Below are 22,064 nucleotides of genomic sequence, written 5' to 3'. Positions count from 1 at the left end.
AAATCAGAATAGAAAGCGGCACTTGAGAGACAACAATATCTCCACGTCAGTTGAGATGAAACTTGGCACTCTGTTGATATTGACACCATTAGAGATTTGTGCTTTGTAAACCGAGTTTAAAATATTTCCCATTCTTTTTGGCCGGTAAGTTGAAAGTGAATTATTGCTGTGAAAACCAAACTTGGGGAGACGAGAGGTACAGACAAACACTCTTTATTGAGCTTCACATTAATTTTCCATTAAAAGAGAAAGACTGGCAGTGTCCAGAATATATATATATATATCGCAAAAAAGAAAGGAAGAAAGAGAAAATAAAATTAAACCTTATCGATTGATAAAATAAAGCTTAAAAAACATAAGAGCTGCTACTCAGCCAGTGGATTTCTTTTTCAGTTTTTTTAAATTTATTTATTCTTTTTTTTTACAGCATGATTGATAATGTAAGCAAGTTAATCTTTTTTTAAGGTGAAAACGTGAAGAGATATAATCAAAGTAGAAATGACAAAGAATTAGTCATGAAAACTGTGGCTTTAATGTAAACACTACATTCGATTGGTTTTGCAGCACAAACATCCCACATAAGAGAACACCATTCACTAAAAGGAAGAGAGGAAAGCAGCACAAAAAAAGCATTCACTGTAGAAAGAAAAAAAGGGCAGGGTGGGAAAGAGCCTAACCGGGTATGTAATACACAGTCTTTATCAGAGCAAAAAGGGTAACGACGTTCAGATCTACTGGTCCGTGAGAGCTGTGCTTTTCTGTACAAACCTGGAGGGGTGAAGACATTGGACAACTAATTAAAAGAAAGAAATAAATGAAATAAGCGCATTTAGGGGGGAGTTATACAGCCAAACTGCCATCGTGACAGCTGTACTTGGTTGTGTGAAAAAAAATCACAAAGCAAAATCCCAAAAGGGTTAAAAAAAATAAATAAATAAAATCCTCATAATAAGCCTATCTCCAGGCTAGTAAAGACTGTAATGGTGCAGGGCGATCAGGCAAAAGATCCTGTACGGTCTTTTACATCGATATGGGTAACAATGTCTTTTAGAACTGTTGCAAAACTGTTAAAAAAGAGAAAAAAATCTGTACCTACGAAGCACAAGAAATCCTGTTATGATTATTATAATTAGTATTATCATTTTAGCTTCTACTTGTAAAGACATGGCTAATTCCAGATCTACAGCATTCTACACACACACACAGTCAGCATCCTGCACTGAAAACTTTAAATGCAAAGGATGGCTGTGTTTTCTTTTATTTACTTTTTTTCTGGTTATTTATTTTTTTATTTCCTTTTTTTCTTGTTTTTTTTGTTTTTGTTTCCTTTTTTTGTTTTTTTTTGTTTTTTTTTTTTTTAAAGGCCAAACAAAGTTCATGCTACCAGTATGCGAACAACAACAGGAGAGCCATTAACCAGCCTGCAGATGAGAAAAAGAGAGCAAGACATGGGGTGGGCTGTGGTAGGGAGAGGGCAGGGACTTGGAGAAATTAAACTGAAAAGAAAAGAAAAGAAAAGAAAAGAAAACGACGAGGTACTTTACAGAAACAATAACATGATCTTCATTACCATAGCCTAGTTGGTTTGCTAGTTCTAGTCCAAGACCGCCAAAGAGGAGATTGGCACCAATATGACATATTTGCGATATATATTTTTTTTTTCTGTTGGCAAACATATGCCCTTGTAGATGTGTTGGAAAGAGGAGTGAAACCCCTCCATATTCCCAGAGACACTTGTGAGAAAGACCTAGCCCTATTTCAATGGACGACTTGGGAGGAATCACATTCCACAAGTGAGCGTTGTGGAAAGAACTAAAGCCAAATAAAATCAAAGAAACTGATATGGTGCTAACCTGTGTGTCCTCAAAAAGTTCCTAAAATATCAAACAGCTGAACAGAATGGAGACAGTGCACAAAGAAAACCCAGCTCTTTTGAAACAGCTTGATATTTGGAGGCAAATGCCTCATGCCAGCGCCATCTTGATCTTCGTAATAAATATATCTGCATATATATATTATATATATATGTATATATATATATATATATATATATATATAGTTCTATAAATAAAAAGACAACAAATAAAAGAATGACGCTTCTATGAAAGGGGGTTACAGCTTCAAAATCAGTAAACAGTGAGTGAAGGGGGCAGGCGTCTGATGTGCGATAAAGTCTCTCGCTTGTGTTTGACCAAAGGGCTGGGTTTTTTTTATATTACAAAATCAATTCTGTTTGCAGCTCTTTGAGAGAAACTAAAAAGATTTCTTCTTTAATATATATATATGTTATGCCTTTTGTTTACCAACTTGCATTTTAATAATCATTACCAAAGTTACTATACAGAACGGTCAGTATAAGCCACAGCCTCGGAGATTGTTGGCAATGATGATGTCGGTGACGGCGTCAAAGACGACCTGGATGTTATTGGTATCTGTGGCACATGTCATGTGACAGTAGATTTCCTTGTTCGGGGAGCGGTTCTTGCTCTCAAATTGTGCTTGAATGTAGGCAGCAGCATCCTCATAGGTGTTGGGTCCTGGGATGCAAAGCAAAACAAACAAAAAAAAAAAACAGTTAAAAATAACAAGAACAACAATTTATTTCTTTTATAGCCCAAAATCACACAAGGAAAGCCTCAGTGGGCTTTAATAGGCCCTGTTTTTGACAGCCTCCCTAGCCATGACTCTTTTAGAAGACAAGAAAAAACTCCCAAAGAAAATGTTGTAGGGAAAACAAATGGAAGAAATCTTGAGGAGGGTAATTCTGAGAGAGACCCTCCTACCAGGTAGGATGAGCATGAAATGTGTGACCTCAGCTGATCTCAGCTTCTGCAGTATGAAGCAAAGCTTTGGTTTTGCAGAGGAAGAAAGCCGCACATGGCGGAAATCTGTCCCTAGAGCCCCATTTTCTTTCTATTTGACAGCCACGATGTTCCCCATGTTAGAAATTCCTCAAGCCTTGCTGAAAAAAGGTTCTTAGGTCTAAACATTCATCCTGAAGTGTAAAGCCTATCATTTCTCCACTGAATGCTAAGCTGACATACTTTTATTCAGTTTCTTTTTGTGTCGTACTTTTGCCTTCTTCAGTGCCATCCAGTCATAGACTGAACCTTCTTAGTTCATTTGGAGTTTTCTTGGGAGTCGCAGGCTGTGCTTATGAGGGGAACACCTTGTAGCAGAGAGCACACACATCTGTCCTCCAGTTCACCTACAGCAACCTCTCACATTTAGGGGCTTGGTTTCCTCTTGAAAGACAAAATCACATTAAACTGCTCCTGCCATGTGCTTGGTATCATGTTGATTTACTTTCATATTTATGTGGTAACTCCTAACATGAAGGCCACTGCTGTGAAACAAGTGACTTGGAAACACATCTTTACCTCAAGAAAGTACCAGGGATATGCAATGAAATGATTATTTTCAGACCCCTTTTGTTGTCATAATCATACATCGGAAACACGGATGGCATGTTTTTTTATATCACAAGGTTTCCACTTGGTAAGTTTTAGAATTTTTTTTCCAGTTGTGTCCTGTGCCCCTAGGTTTCCATTATGGAATGGCAGAGCGGGCAGGATACTTCGACTAGAAAAATGCCAAAGTTATCTTTTAACAAGAGTGCTGATCTTCCTAATACGCTCTCCTCTTCATCTGAATAGCCTTTCTGATTCCTGTTCTTGGTAACTCATTATGTGCGGCTTCTTGCACCTTATAAGTACTGCTGGTGGATACATTAATCCTGCTCCTTCCGATGATTATAAAGCATTTGTTATTTATTTCTTTCACATAGGTGTTTGTTCAGCATTCATCCATTTGTTGTACCTACTCTCTCTCTCCAGGACCAGATGATGGTCAATGGGTTAATGAAGAGCCTAGATGAAGATGAGGAGAGCATAATAAATAAAGAGAATATGCTGAAGTGCATAACATAAAAATGTTCATTTTCACTCCGCAGTCACTGTCTTTAGGTTTGGGTGTCACATCAAGCCAATTGTCTTAGTTAAGAAGATCATTTGAGTCAGATGCTCCAGTCAGTGAGATGAGAATTAGGTTCAGGTCTTTAAAAATAACAAACTCTGGCTGGGATTGTCAAACATTGCTCTTCAAATACAGGTAAGTTGAAGTGAGTCACACTGTGGTCAAATGAGGATCTGTCAACTCTATTTGCCAGTCTAATTAGTATTTGTCCTTTTTGGATCTTTGTTGCCATCATTTCACAATAACTTCATTCTCATTACAGAAACTCCTCTTGTCATGCTAGCATGAACGTTTGGAGTTAAGACCAAGAAGAATCCCTGTCATTGAGAGAGCAAATATTCTGAAATATTCTAATTGATTTGGCTTGGCATGTTACTTTGAACTGAATTTTAATAACATGTGGGTCAGTCAGAAATAAAGGGAACTCTGCAAGGATCTAAATTGCAGACTCAACCCAAATACATGAACTGAAGTGAGTAGATCCTACAAGACATTTTGAAATTATCAGTGGGTTCAAGCACTTCTGTACAGAGGATGGAATGGGCAGGGTTGGTGAACCAGGACATGCTAAGGAAGGTGACATCTTTGAATGTAACATTCAAGCCATTTTTATAGAACAAAAAATGTTGGATGAAACAATCGTGACATTTTTGGTCCCTATTTGTTTACTCAGATTTTCTTTTAATCTGATTATTTGGATTTACATGAAGATCACATCAAATTTTCAATCTGATTAATACAGAAATATGTAGTAGTGTACAGTAAAGCCGTGATGTCTGTATATACACTGCAGGCTGAACTTGTTCTTTCTTTATATTCAGCAATACTTTGTATATCCTACAGGGTTACGAATATTTCCAGAGTATGTATTGGTTATACTTTAAAATGAAATGTTACTTATTACAGCACATGTTCACTCCGTATAGTGACCTGCCTAAGCACGCTGTGTGGAAGAATATACTGTAGGCTCTGTTTGTATGCGTCTGTTCAGGGATTTTATTCTGCTCTGTGAACTTCTAAATCCTTTCACTAAGAAAATAGACAATATTGTTTAACAGTAGGTAATGGCCTGGATTTCATGTATGTTAAATAGTTTCATACTTGTTTTTTTCTTTAAATTATAACCAAATCTGTATCTGTATACAGTAGACCCCCGCGAAGTCGCAGTTCAGAGTTTGCGGATTTTTCCTTAGAACCTATCTAATAATTGTTAGCAGAAACCGCAAATATCCTCCGCAATTTTTATGGCTTTTTTCGTGGCAATACTGTACTGTAGAGAGAACAGGAAGCAACTGTAGAGGAAATGCGGCTTGGGATGGTGAAAGTAACCAGTAGAATTTGAAACTGCAACTCCCAGCAGTCCCGGCAGTGGCTCTAATTGGTCTTCTGCTGAGGGTGCTGGGGCTATTGGGGTCAAAGGATGTCAGCGCAGCTTGAACCAAAAAAAAAAAGTTTTTGTAATTTGTGTTTCAAGTTTCTGTCTCTCTGCCTGCCTTCTGTTGGGTTACCTGTACTTATTTGTTTTGTCCTCGATTGTTTCATGTTTGGCGTCTGCATTGTCTGCCGTCTGCCTCTGTACATGAGGACTATAAGTGAATTCATGGCCATCCTGCAAAGAAAGAAGCACTCCTGAACCCGTCTTCACTATTTCAGGAGCTAGCGGTAGGACTATCTTTACATTCCCATTCAACGTGTGGATCTCTGGACTATCTATTTTCATCATTACATTTCATCCATTGCCATTTTTTCATGAATGTTTTTCATGATTTACTGTGTGTGTTTTGTTTGTGCTTTGTTGTATTTAATGTGTAATCTCTGTAAGGGGAACAGGGGTGGTATCGTTTTCATTTATTTCATTTGTTTTCATTACATTCTTTATTTGCTGTTTGATTACCAGATTGCTTTGTTTTTGTCTCTGTTTGTGAGTGCTTGCGGGTTGGGTCAAGGCTGGGTGCGTCCCTGGAATCTCTACCATAAAAATAAATAAATTGCAGTCTTCTCGACAGTGTAAATCTTAGCGGCACCAGACTGCTACAGCATTATTAATTTCTTCTTGGTGCTGATTGACTATGATGCATCTCCAGCTGAGTGTTCTTGTGTTTTCTGTTTTGTTCCTCTTAACCCTTAAACCACCTCAACCAGCTATAGTCGGTTCCCAGTGCCATTTGCGAGCACACAGGAGCTGATCAGTCAGTGCCTAACATTCGTTGAGCAGCCAGCTCATGACCATTGCCAGCCCCATGTGAACAGGGGGGCTGAACGCACCCCTAGAAGACACAGACACCCCTCAAAAAACGCTGATAAACTACTTTCACATTGCTCCCTTACTTGCTGCTCTGTTGCGTGATATGCTTCTCACACGACGCTACGCATACTTAAAAGCCTGAACAACACCTGTCCTTTTTGGCTGATTGTTTGGGGTCCCACTCCCGTTGTGCTCCCCTATGATGTTTGTCTATTCTTTAATCCGAGAACTAACTGCATACTGAGCTTGTATAACTTCTCAAAGAGACACGTTTGTTTGAAGTGTTTGAATAAAGTTCCTGTCTCTACAATGTCCTGTGTTTCTGTGCAATTCTGTGACCCAAGCGTGACACACTGCAGCCTCACTGTCTCTGGGATTGAGACAGCGTCAGTGTTTACCTCTGTGTGCTTGCGGTTGGCTCGGTCATGTACTTAATTTCATCCATGGCGTCAGTTGCACTTTGTACATATTGTTCCAGTAGTTTTTTAAATAGTTTTTACAGTTCATTAGCAGTGTGTAAAAAGATCAGTGTTGCATTAATTGTGATGCTCTTTGCATGAAAAAAAATGTGTTCTATTAAAATTTCACTTTTTCTTTGTGAATTGTGACGTTTACTTAAAGTGCAGCAAAAAGTATTTGGCGTCCAGGGATGCATTAACCCCCAATTATGTGGCAGTTTAAGGGTTAAAGCCCCAAGATGCCGCCGAAACGCCCTGCACCTTCTAAGGCTTCTGGCAATGAAACTGAGCTTGCATGAATTACAGTACATATAGCGGTAACATCAGTATTTTACATTCTAGTACCTCGGGAGACATAGCAGTACAGTATACAGGTTTACCTTTACATTCTTTTTTAGGTAATGTATTAAGCTGAGTTTGAAATTAAATTAAAGTGTTTTAGGGGTATATTTAGGGTTTAACCTTCGCAGTTTTTCACAATTCGCAGGTGCTCTAGGAACATAACCCCTGCTAATTTTGGGGGTGTACTGTAGTTACTTATTAAGTATATCATAACCTATAAAATATTTCCACAGGGGGTCAGTAGAGGTCTGTGAAGGTAAAGGAGTTTCAAGGACAGGCAGTTACTGATAAGACAATTAATGATCTCTGTAAGCATTAAACTGACAAATGTTTGCCAGCTTGTTGGTATGAAGTATGCAGGTTGACAGTGATTGATGGAATGGCAATAGTGGGGGGAAGATCTTTAAGCTATAAAAGTGGGGACTGCTTTAACAATATTATTCTGGTGTTTAATGTAAAGTTCTGGGTCAGCACTAATGCTATCAATGACCTCCTTTTGTTAAATTAAAGTATTGTGGCTTATTTTCGTCCACTACTCTGACTAGACTTTTCTACAGTGTACTTACTCTGTAATTTCAGTAACAGTGCAGGTACATATGGAGTAAGATTATATCATGTAAATAGGTTATCCTTTACTGTGGTCACGCTGTAAGTGCAGTTGTTTGATTTAACTGAGTAATTGGAGTGTAAGAACACTGAATGAAGACACAATATTTTAGTGTATCAGTTAAAACTGTTTGTTTTTGTGCCATTATCACAGCATACAAATAACATTGCCATTTGAATTCTGTTGTTGCTGGGGTCACATTAAAGATACAGCTGTCCAGTTTGTCTTCAAAATAAGAGGATTAATAGATGATCATTAGGAAGTTGGTCCTATCTACATGTGTGTCACATATGCCAATTCAATAATAAGTACCCGTGTACAATGTTTTGTATCAAAAACAGACTTGAGAATGGGAAAGGCGCTATATAAATGAAATGTATTATTATTAAAACAAAAAAGGAAAACATCTGACCTTGGGTGCAAACTATGAGCCAACTACAAGCCAGGGTCACAATTTCTCTTTGTTTGCACAATACTCACTCAATTTTGAGCATTCAGTTAAAACGAACGGCCATTAATGCGAGTACCAGAGTTCCATATCAGAGTGGAATCTGATCCTTCAGTTGCCGAATATCTGGTCCATCTCACGATTTCCTGTTCACCACCCTACTGTCTACTGCGGCAAAACAGAAATCCATGTCCTGGACCAGATTAACAACAGGTTATGTTTCAGGCTGTGTAATGCAGGACCCCTAACACAAGCCCATTTTTTTTCTGTGTCCCGTTTGAATTTGCTCAACGCAAAATCTGATGGAGAAGTAAAAAACACAAACACTATCATGAATCTGATGGCATGTATGCAGCAAACTGACTAACAACCTGTCTCTCATACATTTCTGTCAGAGGATTAGCGTGCAAGCTGGCCAAAGCTGAATCGGCCTTTACAGCCTTCTCCATCCTCAGTACAAGACAGATGAGACAAGACCCACAAGATATGTTATTTTTTTCCATTTTATTCAGTTAACTTGGAATGGTAATCAAGTAAAACAAGAAGGTGCCCTTCCTGTTGGGTTACTGTCCCTCCGCACTGGCTTTACTTATACTTTGCAAACTGAAAATATGTGACGGCTTTAATTTTATGACACGTACTGCATCTTTTGGGATCGCCACCTCTCATTCTTCACTGATGTTGACACGCACTGTACAAATAGATATTATTTTACCACACAACTGTCCTAATGCCCAGTAAGAACTCCAGGCAAATTTCTTGACTCTTCATTTCGATGGCTAACTTTTTAAGACAATGAATTCTAGCTGATTTAACTGGACTGGGCATCATCTCAAATGGACATACCCCATTACATAACAGTTCAAAACGTCACACATGCCCCATCCCAGTACTCTACAAGTCATAACTTTCAGTGAATGTACTACAGGCAGAGAAATCATATTAACTGGCATAGGCGTTTTAAGGTCCCCCTTCTGTCTTTAATGTTACTGGAATTATCTACCAATCATTGCAAGTGGGCAGGCATTTGACATCAATCCATCATTTCAAAAAAAGTGCAGTGAGCATCCCTGTGGCAGTTTTTGTTCGATTAGAATATGTATTTTTTGGTGGCATTTCTGACCTGGTAGCCCCATTAATATTTCACACATTGAGTACAATCTGCAGGTCAAATAAACGGGAGGTGCATACCTGTATATTCGGGGAAGCATATGGTCAATGGTGATTTCTTGATCTTCTCCCCAAACAGGTCCTTCTTGTTAAGAAAGAGAATGATGGAAGTATCGATGAAGAATTTGTTGTTACAGATGGAATCGAAGAGCATGAGAGACTCGTGCATGCGGTTCTGCAGCGGGAGGGAGAAAAAAGGACAAGAAAAAGAAAAGCAGAAAGACAGAAGAGGAAAGGTTAGCTTGGGAAAGCAGGGGCTGCTATTTACAAGAAAAAACATTAAAGTTGTAAAAAAAAGAGTTAGTGACAGGATCATTTGTCCAAAGCCTGTAGGACCCTGGAGAAGCCAAGAAGAAAGAAGTGAGTAAGTAGTAACTACTGCTCAACACCCGGACGCTTCTTTTGGTATTTCTAAACAGGTTTACTGGATTTTGAATTGCCAAAGCACGACACATATTTACATTGCTGTCTTGAGGAGCTCACATCTGCAGCCCCATACTTTAGATGTAGATGTAGCTGAGTGAGGCAGAGAGGCTTAGCAAGGCAAGGAAACGATGAGCTCAAGATGGTGGAAACAATGACCTCTCTGTGTCTGCCATTCAGCACACATTACTGTGCAAGCCCACTTGTGTATAAAAGGATCAGCTGCAGGGTGCAGATCTGACTATCTGGAGCACACATCCTGTGGAATAAAGTGGGCTTCACCCCGAGCAGATTTCAAATGTAAAAAACATTTTGCAGATATGTTATTGTAATGCACATTGTTCCATTTTTGAAGTATTTCCCAATTGCAATAATGTTCTATCTGTAGTCACTCAGACAAGAAGTCGGGCAGTCTGCAAAGAGAAGGTTACTAAATTGACAATCACTGCTGTTTTCAGTTGAGTGAATTTTCGAGCAGTTTTATGTAGTTCCTGTTAAGCTTGAGGTGCAGAAAACAAAAAGACTCCTAATTACAGCACATTCAGACTGGCCAGCTCAGCTACTCTGAGAAACAGATGGCAGCTACACTTCAGCCGGTACTACGAGACAGGAAAGTGCAGAAGAAATTGCATCCAATTACACCTCCATTGGCTAAGCCATCAAGGAAAAACAACTGGAAAACAGCCTTCAGTTACAGCAACCCTGCTGTAGGAAACATAGCCGAGGAAAGACTTTTGAGTTACAACTCCACTGGCATTGCTGCAGGTGAATATGTAAGGAAACGACTCCAAGTTATATCTCATCTCATCTCTGCATTAGGTGAAGTGAGAGAAACAGGCCCACAGCTCTCCTATACCTAAGCTTCAAGTTGGCTAGCTAGGGAATCAAGACAGGAAACAACTTCCCATTAAATAGCCACATCATAACTCACTCTCCAATTCTGGACCATCACAAAGTCACAATTCAGTTTGCACTTGCAGAGGACCATTGGGTGACATGAAAGGAAATGGCAGACAAGTGAAATCTGCTTGATGGGGAAACAGTAGAATTGGGAGATGAAACGGTTCTCAGACGTCTGTTCACTCTACAGCTGAGAGGAAATGCCACAAGATTACATCTCAGCTAGAACTGCAGTGAGAAACTGGAAAAGAAATGCTGTCCATTTACAACTTGTACCTTTCATCTGTAGTTGAAAAAGTTCTCAGCTATGCTTTCAACAGTTGGATAATACAGAAACAGGAAAAATGACTCGGTTGTACTGGAAATAGTAGAGGAAGGAGTTCCCAGTTACAACTGTGATGTCACTGCTACTGGAAACCAGAAGAGCTTCCCATTTTAATCTATAACGGGAGGAACCACCACCCAGTTACATCTCAGCTGGTGCTGCCGTAACACCAACACAAAAAGAAATGGCTGCCATTTTCAACAATCATCATCAATCTGTGAAGTACATGGCTCTCAGTTACACTGCACACTGCTCTTCAATATGGAAACTGGACAAGAATCTTCTCCCACTTACACCTCCAGTGGCTGAGTTACAGGAGAAGCAGCACAGGAAAAGCTTAAAGTTACCTTCTGGTAAAAGGGGAAACGGCAGAGGAAGAGAAATACAAGCAAGTGCCAACTCAGGGAAAAGAGGAGAATCAAAGCTAAAGCATTCAGCTATAAATTTATTTACAGTCCAGTCAAACATGATGCTGGGGTGGGGGTCCTACTCCACGAAGAAAACAGCTACGGTGTTTTTAAATCACATTTATATAACATTTACTGTAAATTCAGGATATTTATGGCAAACAACGTTACTCTGCCACCACTGAGGCCGCCTGCTGTGCCCACTGCTGAACTGACTTTGGCTCTAAATACTCTGGCGATCTCTCAACCAGTCCTTGGACACCAATGTGTGAAGGCACTCCAAGAGCAGCACATGGAAAACCACCACCAGCAATCCACTTTTACTAACAGACACAAAGAAAAGGAACAAGAAACCGATCTGTTAACACAAACCTAATGTTCTCAGGGCTGCGAACAAGACAGGGGGTTTTTAATTCCCACAAAAGGATAGTGAAGAGAAACTGAAAAGAAAGGAAGTTAAACATTCACCCCTGCAAAAGCATCTCAAAAATGAGGCAGAAGTTGCACTGAATTGTTAAGTGAAATTGGGAAAGAAAAATATACTTTCAGTTGATGAAACAAGGAGGCGCCAGTATGGCTGAAGTATGTAAATCCAAATACAATTTTCACTTTTGCACAAAGGTAGATTGTTTGGTTTTATTGCAAAACTGCTGTCATGTAAATTATAGCAACTCAATGCAATTTCCTATAGCAACACGGGCTGCGAATACGATATACAATGAGGATAAACTATGGGTAAAGGCCCAGCTTTAATATACAAGATGGTCTGTTAAAGCTTTCAAGAACTACACACAAGTACCTGAGATAAACGTGGTTTTGCCATTAAGCATACATTTAACTGTAACCTAGTTATGAAATCTAACGGGATTGAATTTAGACTTAATTAGCAAATGATTCTGAGACCTGGACTGATTCAAGTTGAATTTTAAATACACACAGTTTCTGGATAAGAAAAGCAATGCGTTCAAAGATCATTTTGAAAGGTTACACAATCTACTTTAAGACGTATATATATTCCTAGGAATTACCAGGATCAAGTTGAAATTCAATGATACATCATTTTGAGATCATATAAGGTTATATTGAAATGTAAAGAATATGATTCTGACATGGAGCATCATTCAGTGGTATCAACAATCTACTTTAAAGTTAACTCAGATACAATTTTTAGAAGTGAAATTATAGAAAGGAAACTTAACACAGTCTAAAATTTGATTACAGGCTAAATGCCAAGTGTACTCTTAGTAGCGACTAGATTTTACAGTAATTCATAAGTCACTTGTGACTTTGCTTGTAATAACACAATCAGTTTAGTTTCATGGCAAGCAGAGAGGTCTGGTTTGTGTCAAAGTGGAACAGTACAAGCACCCACAAGGACAGAAAAAAGAAACCTTTTAGGCAAGCAGAAGGAACACATGACAGAATTGTTCAAAAGTGCCCAGAATCGCAAAGACTGAACAGACGTAAAAGATGAGAGATAGATAGATAGATAGAATTTATTTGTCCCCAGGAGAAATTAGCAGATGCTTCATGGACAACTTACAAGGTAGGGAAAGAACAGGAGCTCTTATGATTTTTGATGCTGTGATGATTTAAATGATTTCGTAATGATAACCCACTAAGTAAACAAAAGGATATTGGAAACCAGAATAAAATCAAACACTTTTGTATACCATTTGGTGCATGGATCATCGAATAACCAGTCCCAGGGTGCTATAGAACCTTACCATGACATTAATCACACTCAATAAATAACTACAAACACATCATATACAGGGTGAAATGTCCTGAAACACCCATTACCACCCCTAAAGTCTTGAAAATGTCAAATCCACTGACATGGAGTAGCTATACCCCTTGTATCTGAAGAAGGAACATAGAATAAAATGTCTCCACCTGAATATCGGGGTCTCACATAGTCTACTGGATGATGTAAACTGTTCCAATTTCAGATTTAGGAGGCCAGGACACATACTGTATGTCAAGATGTCCAGAAAGTGGGTAATCATTATTTATCCCTTCTGTACTATATTATGTCAATGATATTTATGTGCTGCCATATATATATATATATATATATATATATATATATATATATATTTTTTTTTTTTTTTTAATGACCATGTTGTACTGTGACGTGGGCTTCTATTTAAGTTACAACTGATTATATATGAGGCTGGTTTAATTGTTTGTTTTTGATGATTTAAGAGAGTACAAAGCCTGCCTTTTTGTCATACCAGAGCACTGACATGGCCCTACTGACCTTCCCTGTCCCCTGTGGCTGTAACACGCCCTGTCCATATTTGACAAGCAACCTGATGATCACAGACTGTGTGTGGTTTGCCAAGGCAACACTTTTACATTTCTGAAATGTCTATATGCCTCTTTCTATAACGTTTTGGCCCAGTTTTGCGGTAGACCAGCTTCTGTCCATACTTTAAATAAATTGAACATCAACTGAATTGTAAACAGCCAATATCATATTTGAGCAACATATTGACACAAACCTACAGAGGAAGTTAAACCTTAATAACATTTTTGTATGGAAATTACTTAAGTGAATTAAAAATATATATATAGTAATTAAATTAGCAAAAAATTAGAAACAGGTACCCAAGTAAAGAGCAGACTCACTCAGAACCTCTTCTTAATGACAGACACAAACAGATTACCTAGAATGAAAAAGTCGCACACTGGAAAGGAGCCTGGGACTTTATTAAATATCTTTCTAATAAATACATTACCACAAATCAATAAATAATTACAGCATCTAAGGATTTATTATAAAATGGATAGCCACTTGAATACAAAAATACAATATACTGCATATATACACACACACGTATATGAATGTATGTATATATGAACTCGTGTAAAGTAACAATGTCTTGAGCCTGTAAGCACAGACGTAAAGTATGGAGAGCAGAGTTGGGTCTGTTTAGGGGAGTCGGCAGTTTGTTGTGCAGCAGGAGAAGTGGTGCCAACTAAAATCAGGCCTCACTGGGAATTTTGGCACTTTTCATCCTTTTGTTAGAGTTTCCGTCATTTTCTTCAGAACTTGCACTTTGAATGGCTGTCTTCACCTCCCATTTTGTTACAATTTATAAAAAAAAAAAAACAAACAAAAATGACCAAGAAAATCTCTCACTAAACGTATATTCTGCAAGGGTGCACGTCCTGGCGTGTGTTTGGTGGTCTTGAGTGATTCACTTCGTTCAGACAAGGAAGCAGATTTTTTTAAAATTGCATTCTGCAAGTAGGGAAATGCAGCAGACTTTCATGTCCCAAACCCTTCTCTTGTTTTAGTGACGACTAGCTGCGTGTTTAAATTAGAATGTGAGCCCTGACTTCTTGGTCTTCACCTTGTAGGTGTTATAACAGGGACGAGTGTTACCTAAAGAAGAAAAGAAAACTGTCAGCACGCTTGCTTGAGTCATAATAAGTGACTGGACGAAAGTATACTTTGGGTATCATGGCGTTTGGCAATGGAGAACAAACGGACAAACATATGCACCAGGTAAGCCTACCGTTCATAGGAACAGCAGGCAGTGTTTGGGTCTTTTGAATTTCCGCACAGTGTACTTCACAGTGTCCAGCCTCCACACATTGGCAAAACTGTTCAACTGCAACCATCAACAAGACTGGACTTTGCATTCAGTGGTGTTTAACAGAGCATTGGGAACAGGCGAGCTTATAAAATACTGTATAAACTTTGCAGAAAATATTCTTGAAATTAATTGAAAAATCAGATTTTGTAATATGCTTAATGCAGTAGTGGTAAATTCTGTTTTATAAGTATGTCCCATTCCATTTTTTTTTACTTATGCATGTTAAAATGTTTCCACCCTAAGAAGTGTCACAGTTCCTCTGCATGTAATCATTCATGCCTGCACCCATTTTCTGTTTTCCATTGCACTGAACATTGGCACACATATTCACACTCGTTCACACCCGGACAATTTAAAGTCAACTAATGACTAAACACACTCAACTGAGGTATGTGGAGAGAACACTTAGATGTGAATTTGCAACACTAACTACTAACCAGTTGGCTTCCCTATCAACCTAAACTGTATCTTTTACAGTTCTTTTTCTATCCCAAGATCCTTTGCAAGTATAAAGAAGGTGTTTTAAGATAAGTAGCATTTTTACAAAGCTTTATGTTATTTCAACAGGCAGTATGGTGTAGTGGTTAAGGCTTTGGAATTGAAACCTTGAGGTTCGAATCCTGCTACTGACACTGTGTGTCCATGAGCAAGTCACCTCTCCTGCCTACTAATTGTATCTCAAATGTTGTAAGTCACCTTGTATTGAAGGTGTTAGCCTAATCAATGTAAATTTTGCAGTTGGAGCAGACCCTAATTAGATGACTTACTGTAAATCACACAATGAACTAAAATTGCTGTTATTAATTCAAAAGCTCAGTAGCCTGGGTTAAGTGAAGCTTGCTTATTAATTTAGCTGTCACTTTGGCAATTACCTCACTACATGGCATAAAAACAGCAAATAGTGTTTAGTAAAGCATTGTGGGGTTACATATGAGTTAAAACGCTACGACATTATGTATGTTTAACAGTAATATTAACTTTAGTTATTCGTTTAGACATGCCGTCAGAGCCCTGTCCTTCATTCAGTTCAGGGGGGTGTCAGGGCCGTTAGGCACATTAACTGTTTTGGGTGTAATGAGTAGTGAATTCTGCATCTCCTGTAGCTGTGCTCTATCTCACCTAAGTGGAGTTCTTTTTGTTGGAATGCATTATTTTACACTGCGTCTTTTCATGAACGTAGCTGCCTGTTCTTTTAACCTCACACTGTAAGTGACTGACATCTTATACAGCTAACAGCAATGCACTGTCCATGTTTACTACTAGCCCAGCGATGTCTTTGAATGCCAAACTGTAATCTGCTTTATCAGAATTATTTTTCCCTTGCAGCAGGTTATGTTTATGTTTTTACACGTGTAATTTGTTCTTCACACACACAACACATATTTATTTGTTTAGCAGTCGTCTTTTTTAAGAGACTTTGGAGCCACAAATGATGTATCCATTGAAACCATAGGCTTGCTGTTGGTCAAGTGACCTTAACAACAGCACCACTACTCTTTGCTGTTTAAATCACTGACCCTACTCTGAGCTCTGCCATCATGAGGTGTTGGATTGGTTTAGAAATGTGACACTCACTGAACCATTAAACTATCCCCAGCCACATTTTGTTCATGGTGGTCTCCAGATGTATGTATTACATGTCTAGTTCTGCTAGACTAAGATGGTTCAGGCATATAAATACTTGAGGGTGTACTTGGGCACAACCCTGGATTGGGTTGCAAACACTGAAGCCATATACACAATGGCCAGAGCTGACTGTGTTTCTTTAGGCATCCAGGATGGATGGAACATTTCTTCATATGCTCTATCAATTTGTAGTTCCAAATGGGTTATTTTGGGGCAACAGCAGGTTGAGTTTCGGGCAGAAGTGTGGACTCTGGAGACAGAATCAAAAAGAATGAGACTGGCTTAGGTGTTGCCACCATGTGCAATGTCTCACACCAACATTATAATCAAACGATGGAGCACAATTAGTACAAGATTGCTTCTACTGCAGTGTTACCATCAAATGCTAGTTAAGGTCCCTTATACTATCATTGTTACAACATTTAACCTCTGGGTAAAGAATTTTTTTTACCATTATACCATTTTACCATTATGAATATATTCTGTAGTTTTATTTTTGGTGGTGGTTGCTATAAACTGCAGTTTCCCCTTTGGATCATTAGAATATTTACCTAGAAGGATCAATACAGATCAGTTCCTGTATTGAAGGGGAATTGCAAGATGCCACTTGCATATTTGAAACCAGACCAGGATTCAAAATTGGGATTGAAAATATAGAGTTATATTTAACATTGGTTTAAACTACATTTACCGAGGTCACAAGATTATGAAGAAGCAGACAGATTGGGATCATAGGTGATCTACAACTTGTCACAGGGAAGAATTAGATGTGTCAGTGAGCGAGATTTCTGATCTGCAAGGTTTCCATAGTAATTGCAGGAACGGAACCAAATTGGAAGAGGGGTGGAATAAGTGCCGTAAAAACTAAAAATGAGCAGGTAAGACACTTGATACAGTAAACTCATAGTATCAGATCAGAAAAACAAACCTGCTTTCTGCAAAAATTCAACAGCAGTACACTACCTCTTAGCATCAGACAGCCTGAGCAAAATTCAACAATTATCATACATTTCAGAGGTCTTCCTGTCACATACCTAGTAAATCAACCAGAACTAAATAAATATCATTTTCAGTATTGATGACATTAATTCCTGCTACATTTCACAGTTTGAGAAGAGAGTCCAATTTCTCCCATCACAGAAATTCTTCTAGCTTAATCAGTGTAAAAGTTAATAACATTTTGGAAACTATGCATTATGGGACAATGTTTAGAAATGACACATACTGTTAGCATGGGATATTTCTGCCCATGTTTATTTTTATTAATGCTATTCAGTCATTTTCAGTTTATCTCAACCACAATGAGCCACACAAATACATGCCAGATGTTGTTTTACAGTAACCAATCAACCAAACAGCATATCTTTAAAATGTGGAAGGTAAACAGGTCATCCAGCGAAAAATTAAAGGAGGAAAATGTTATCTAGCACATAAGTCACAATAACCTGTGTAGAAATTGAGAGACCAAGGACCATGTAGGCACCATGCCACGTAGAAAGGAATTACCATACAGTGTGTACAACCTGCTTTGTACGTTTCTTATCAAGTTTTACAAAACAAGTTTTCATTTCAAAACAAAGTAACCCTAAAATTAAAAAGAAAACTAAGGAGAAGCAGGCTAAAAGCCTGGCCTGTCAACCTTGTTCAGGTGAATATTTGCACTCAGGAGTTTTCAACTTGATGAAGCTCCTTAATACTATTGAATGATTTGGCACCGTTTTCTGTATTAATCAGAGGTTCTTGTATTTGACCTTTTCCAGTATTACATCTGTCATTCCCAGGTGCAACAGACCATGTCTTGGCACAAGCAGATCTATATTCGAGGCAGCCATTAAGGCCATCAATTTGTCACTGTCAGGGCACACATCATCTTCACCTGAAAGTGAAAAGGCTCACAACTTTACCAGCATTCTCAGTCACAGACCACAGGCTAATAAAATGCAACACAAACTCACAAGCAGTGCTGACAGTTTCATTCTTAAATAATTTTTAAGATGAGGTGAAATAGCTAACCCATCAACTAGCACAGTTACACAATCAAGACCAGAGTCACCTTGATTCGGTAAGGAGCCTGGACCCATCCACCGCTGGCAGTGGACAAAGAGCTGGCTCTGCAAATTCTATGAAGCAACATATCAACGGGCAGAGACAAAGCCACTCATCAGCACAGGGAGCTGCATGTCTGTGAAGAGCAGTCAACATTAAATATGGCCCACAACACGCACCCCTGGATTCTATCAACCAGTGTGACCTGAAGGATGGTGGTACTGTATGTGTCAGGAATTTGTGCTAGGGCTTACCTGGTACATTTTCACTTTATTTTTGTCATTTTTAGCTATCCATTATGTGAATTGTTTTTATTTGTTTTGGCAGTGATGTTTCATTGACACTATTTCGTATTATATTTATAGATGGTTGCTGCAATTGTCTATTTTTATGGCAGTGGCTAGATTATTACCAACCATGTTGTGTGGAGGACATGTAATTAGGGTGTGTCATCTTGCTCCACCTGTAAAAGATGGTTGCACACACCTTCTGTTATCCTTATGTTGGATCTTTCCAAATAAAAACAAACTTTGTTATGATGTGAGTTAGGGAAATGAATCCTAAGTTAATGTTCAGATTTTTGGTTGCTGATCCTTTTTTGTTTTAACTATGTACATGCCTGGTCATTTCTATTTTGTTACTCAATAATTTAGGCTTTCCCTAATGACAGCCTTAATGGTTCTTTTCCATTCCCTGGTATAATTCTTACAAATTCAAAGATTTATTTCTCTTTTAGTGTTTTGGCATGTGATTTCTCCTACAAATCATTACAGTACCCACCCAGTCTCCCTCTTCCCACCACCAGAGCTGTCAGAGTGATTTACTCTGCTGCTCCCCGTTACAAATACAGCTTTACCAAGTTATGGGAGTCTCCAGAGAGACATCCCGGCTATGGCTGTATCCTGGCAGTTGTATCTCATTGCAGTAAGGGATACTGTACAATAAAATAACGATTCTCCAGTACTTAAAAATAACTGGCACCCTGGTTACATCAGCTATGGTGGACACAAGTAACTGATCACAAAGAAACAGTCACATTCAAGTGGCTTTCAGATCCATTAATCACAAATGAGAAAACCAACTCCTTTCTTTCCACGGACTTTCCAATATACATCACAATACCATAAACAAGTAAATCACACTATTTACAAAACCAGTTGTTGTCATGGAGATGAACAAATTGTCTACATTTTCTTTAGCTGGATATGTTTTGCAAGTTTATATTAAAAAAAAACTGACTGTTTCATAACTCAGAAATCTTTTGATAAACACAAATGGCCTTCTTCCCTCTCACTGTGGTGTGTTTTTATGGTAAGGCTCTTGGATGAACTGCTCCAGTGGCAGTCATGTTTCTCCAGCTGGGCATGTTGCTATTTTTAATATATTTAATAATTAATTGTTCAGCAGTTTAAAGGTGTACCCTAAATAAGCATGCTATATTTTTCTTTTAGTCAATTACCAGCGTTATAATTGTAGAACATTTCTGAAAAGTTTGTATGAATGGTTGGAAAAGGTATTAAAAAATAAAAAAGCAGCAGAGAATCAGAAACATTTTGTTACAGTATGTTAAATGTAACTGGGAGAGCACTGTGGCCCAGGATGAGCTCCTCTTTTACAGCTGGCCTTTCTCTTTTTTGTTTTGGCACTAATACAGTCCACATCCTCTCAAGTTGTTAGCGATTATGACATCTGTCACAGCGTCAAAGACAAACTGGATGTTATTGGTGTCGGTGGCACAAGTTATGTGGGTGTAGATCTCCTTGTTGGGAGACTTGTTCTTGCTCTCATATTGTGACTGAATATAGGCCACAGCATCGGTGAAAGTGTTCGGGCCTGAAAGGGAAAAAAAAAAGAAGAAATGAAAAACTGGTTAAAAATACACACGCGCACACACACACGCACACACACCAAAAGGCACTAAACACAAAGGGGAAGGCATGCATTCTTAGTTTAATATAACTGCCACTAAAGACCAGCTAGACACCCAATCTGCTGACAGATATGCACAATCTGGACCTCTGGTACTGTACAGTGGCCTACTTCAGGGTGCAACAGTTCAATCCTATCACTTACCCTCTCCTTGATCCAGTTCAGTTTGCATATAGGGCAAATCGCTCAGTGGAGGATGCAGTTAATTTATACCTCCACTACATTCTTCAGCACCTAGATTTTCCTAACACCTATGTGAGGGTCTTCGTTGAGGATTTCTGCTTGGCCTTCTATACCATTGTTTCGGAGTTGCTTCAGAGTAAACGCATTCAGTCAGGTGTACCCTGTGGTGTCTGCCAGTGAATTATGACTTTCTTGACAAGTAGGAAGCAGTATGTGAGACTAGGCCTCCATCTGTCAGATTCAATGTTAGTTATCATATGTTCCCCGCAATGCTGTGTTCTTTCACCCCTCCTGTTTTCACTTGCAGATCCCTAGACAAATCTGTAAAAATCCTAAAGTTTGCAGATGACACAACTGTAGTGGGTCTTATTTCCAATAATGACATGTCTTCCTGTCAAAGAGAGGTGGGCTGTCTTGTGGAATGGTATTCTTATAACAACTTGGAGCTCAATGCTATTAAGGCAATGGAAACCACGATTGACTTTCACCGACAAGTCACTAACTGCCCACCTTTGCAAATTAATGTCCTAACTGTGTCTGTGGTTCAGTCATTCAAATTCCTTGGGACTACTTTCACTAATACGTTAAAATGGGACAAACATATCTCCTCCATCAGCAACAAAGTTAGGCAGAGATTGTTCTTCCTTTGCCAGCTCAAGAAGCTTGGCATATCAAGGCGGATATTGTTAAATAATTACTCAGCCATCATTGAGAGTATTTGTGACTACTTCTATCTCTGTTTGGTTTCCTTCTGCCTTTTCTCTTGTAAGACTCAGTTATAGCAGGTGATTTGTTCAGCTGAAAAAATTATTGGCTGTTGTCTCCTACCATTAAAAGATCTGTTCATTGCCAGTGCGAAAAAGAGAGCAGGAAAGATGGCAGCTGACTCCACCCACCCACCTGTTCATTAAATTGCCATCACAGAGGTGGTACAAGTCTATCGTGACCCATACTATACGTCATCTCAGCAGCTTCTTTCCTCAAATTATTCAGATCTTAAACAAACTTCCGTAGGGTTACACTTAACTGTTTTAGCAACATATACAGTCATATGAAAAAGTTTGGGAACCCCTCTCAGCCTGCATAATAATTTATTCTACTTTCAACAAAAAAGATAACAGTGTTATGTCTTTCATTTCGTAGGAACATCTGAGTACTGGGTTGTTTTCCGAACAAAGATTTTTAGTGAAGCAGTATTTAGTTGTATGAAATTAAATCAAATATGAAAAACTGGCTGTGCAAAAATTTGGGTACCCTTATAATTTTGCTGATTTGAATGCATGTAATTGCTCAATACTGATTACTTGCAACACCAAATTTGTTGGATTAGCTCGTTAAGCCTTGAAATTCATAGACAGGTGTGTCCAATCAT

At 38.6% G+C, this 22,064-nt stretch overlaps 1 protein-coding gene across 2 annotated transcripts in view; it reads right to left on the bottom strand.

The window, feature by feature from the left end:
- Window positions 1-197: 197 nt before the first annotated feature.
- gnao1a (guanine nucleotide binding protein (G protein), alpha activating activity polypeptide O, a) overlaps window positions 198-22,064 on the bottom strand; it is a 341,984-nt gene continuing 320,117 nt past the window's right edge. Inside the window, exons 7-8 of one of the 2 annotated variants that reach the window (XM_028809388.2) lie at window positions 9,267-9,420; window positions 198-2,537 (exon numbers count right to left, since the gene is read on the bottom strand). In XM_028809388.2, coding sequence (XP_028665221.1) covers window positions 2,350-2,537; window positions 9,267-9,420 — 342 coding nt within the window. In that variant the 3' untranslated portion in view covers window positions 198-2,349. Of the gene's footprint in view, window positions 2,538-9,266; window positions 9,421-13,989; window positions 20,414-22,064 lie in introns of those variants that run through there. The other variant, XM_028809389.2, reaches the window with a different exon arrangement.

Source organism: Erpetoichthys calabaricus, chromosome 9 (genome assembly GCF_900747795.2).
Source record: "Erpetoichthys calabaricus chromosome 9, fErpCal1.3, whole genome shotgun sequence".
Lineage (NCBI taxonomy): Eukaryota > Metazoa > Chordata > Cladistia > Polypteriformes > Polypteridae > Erpetoichthys > Erpetoichthys calabaricus.
Note: the sequence above shows the minus strand (reverse complement) of the source record. Positions and strands in the feature narration are given on the sequence as shown.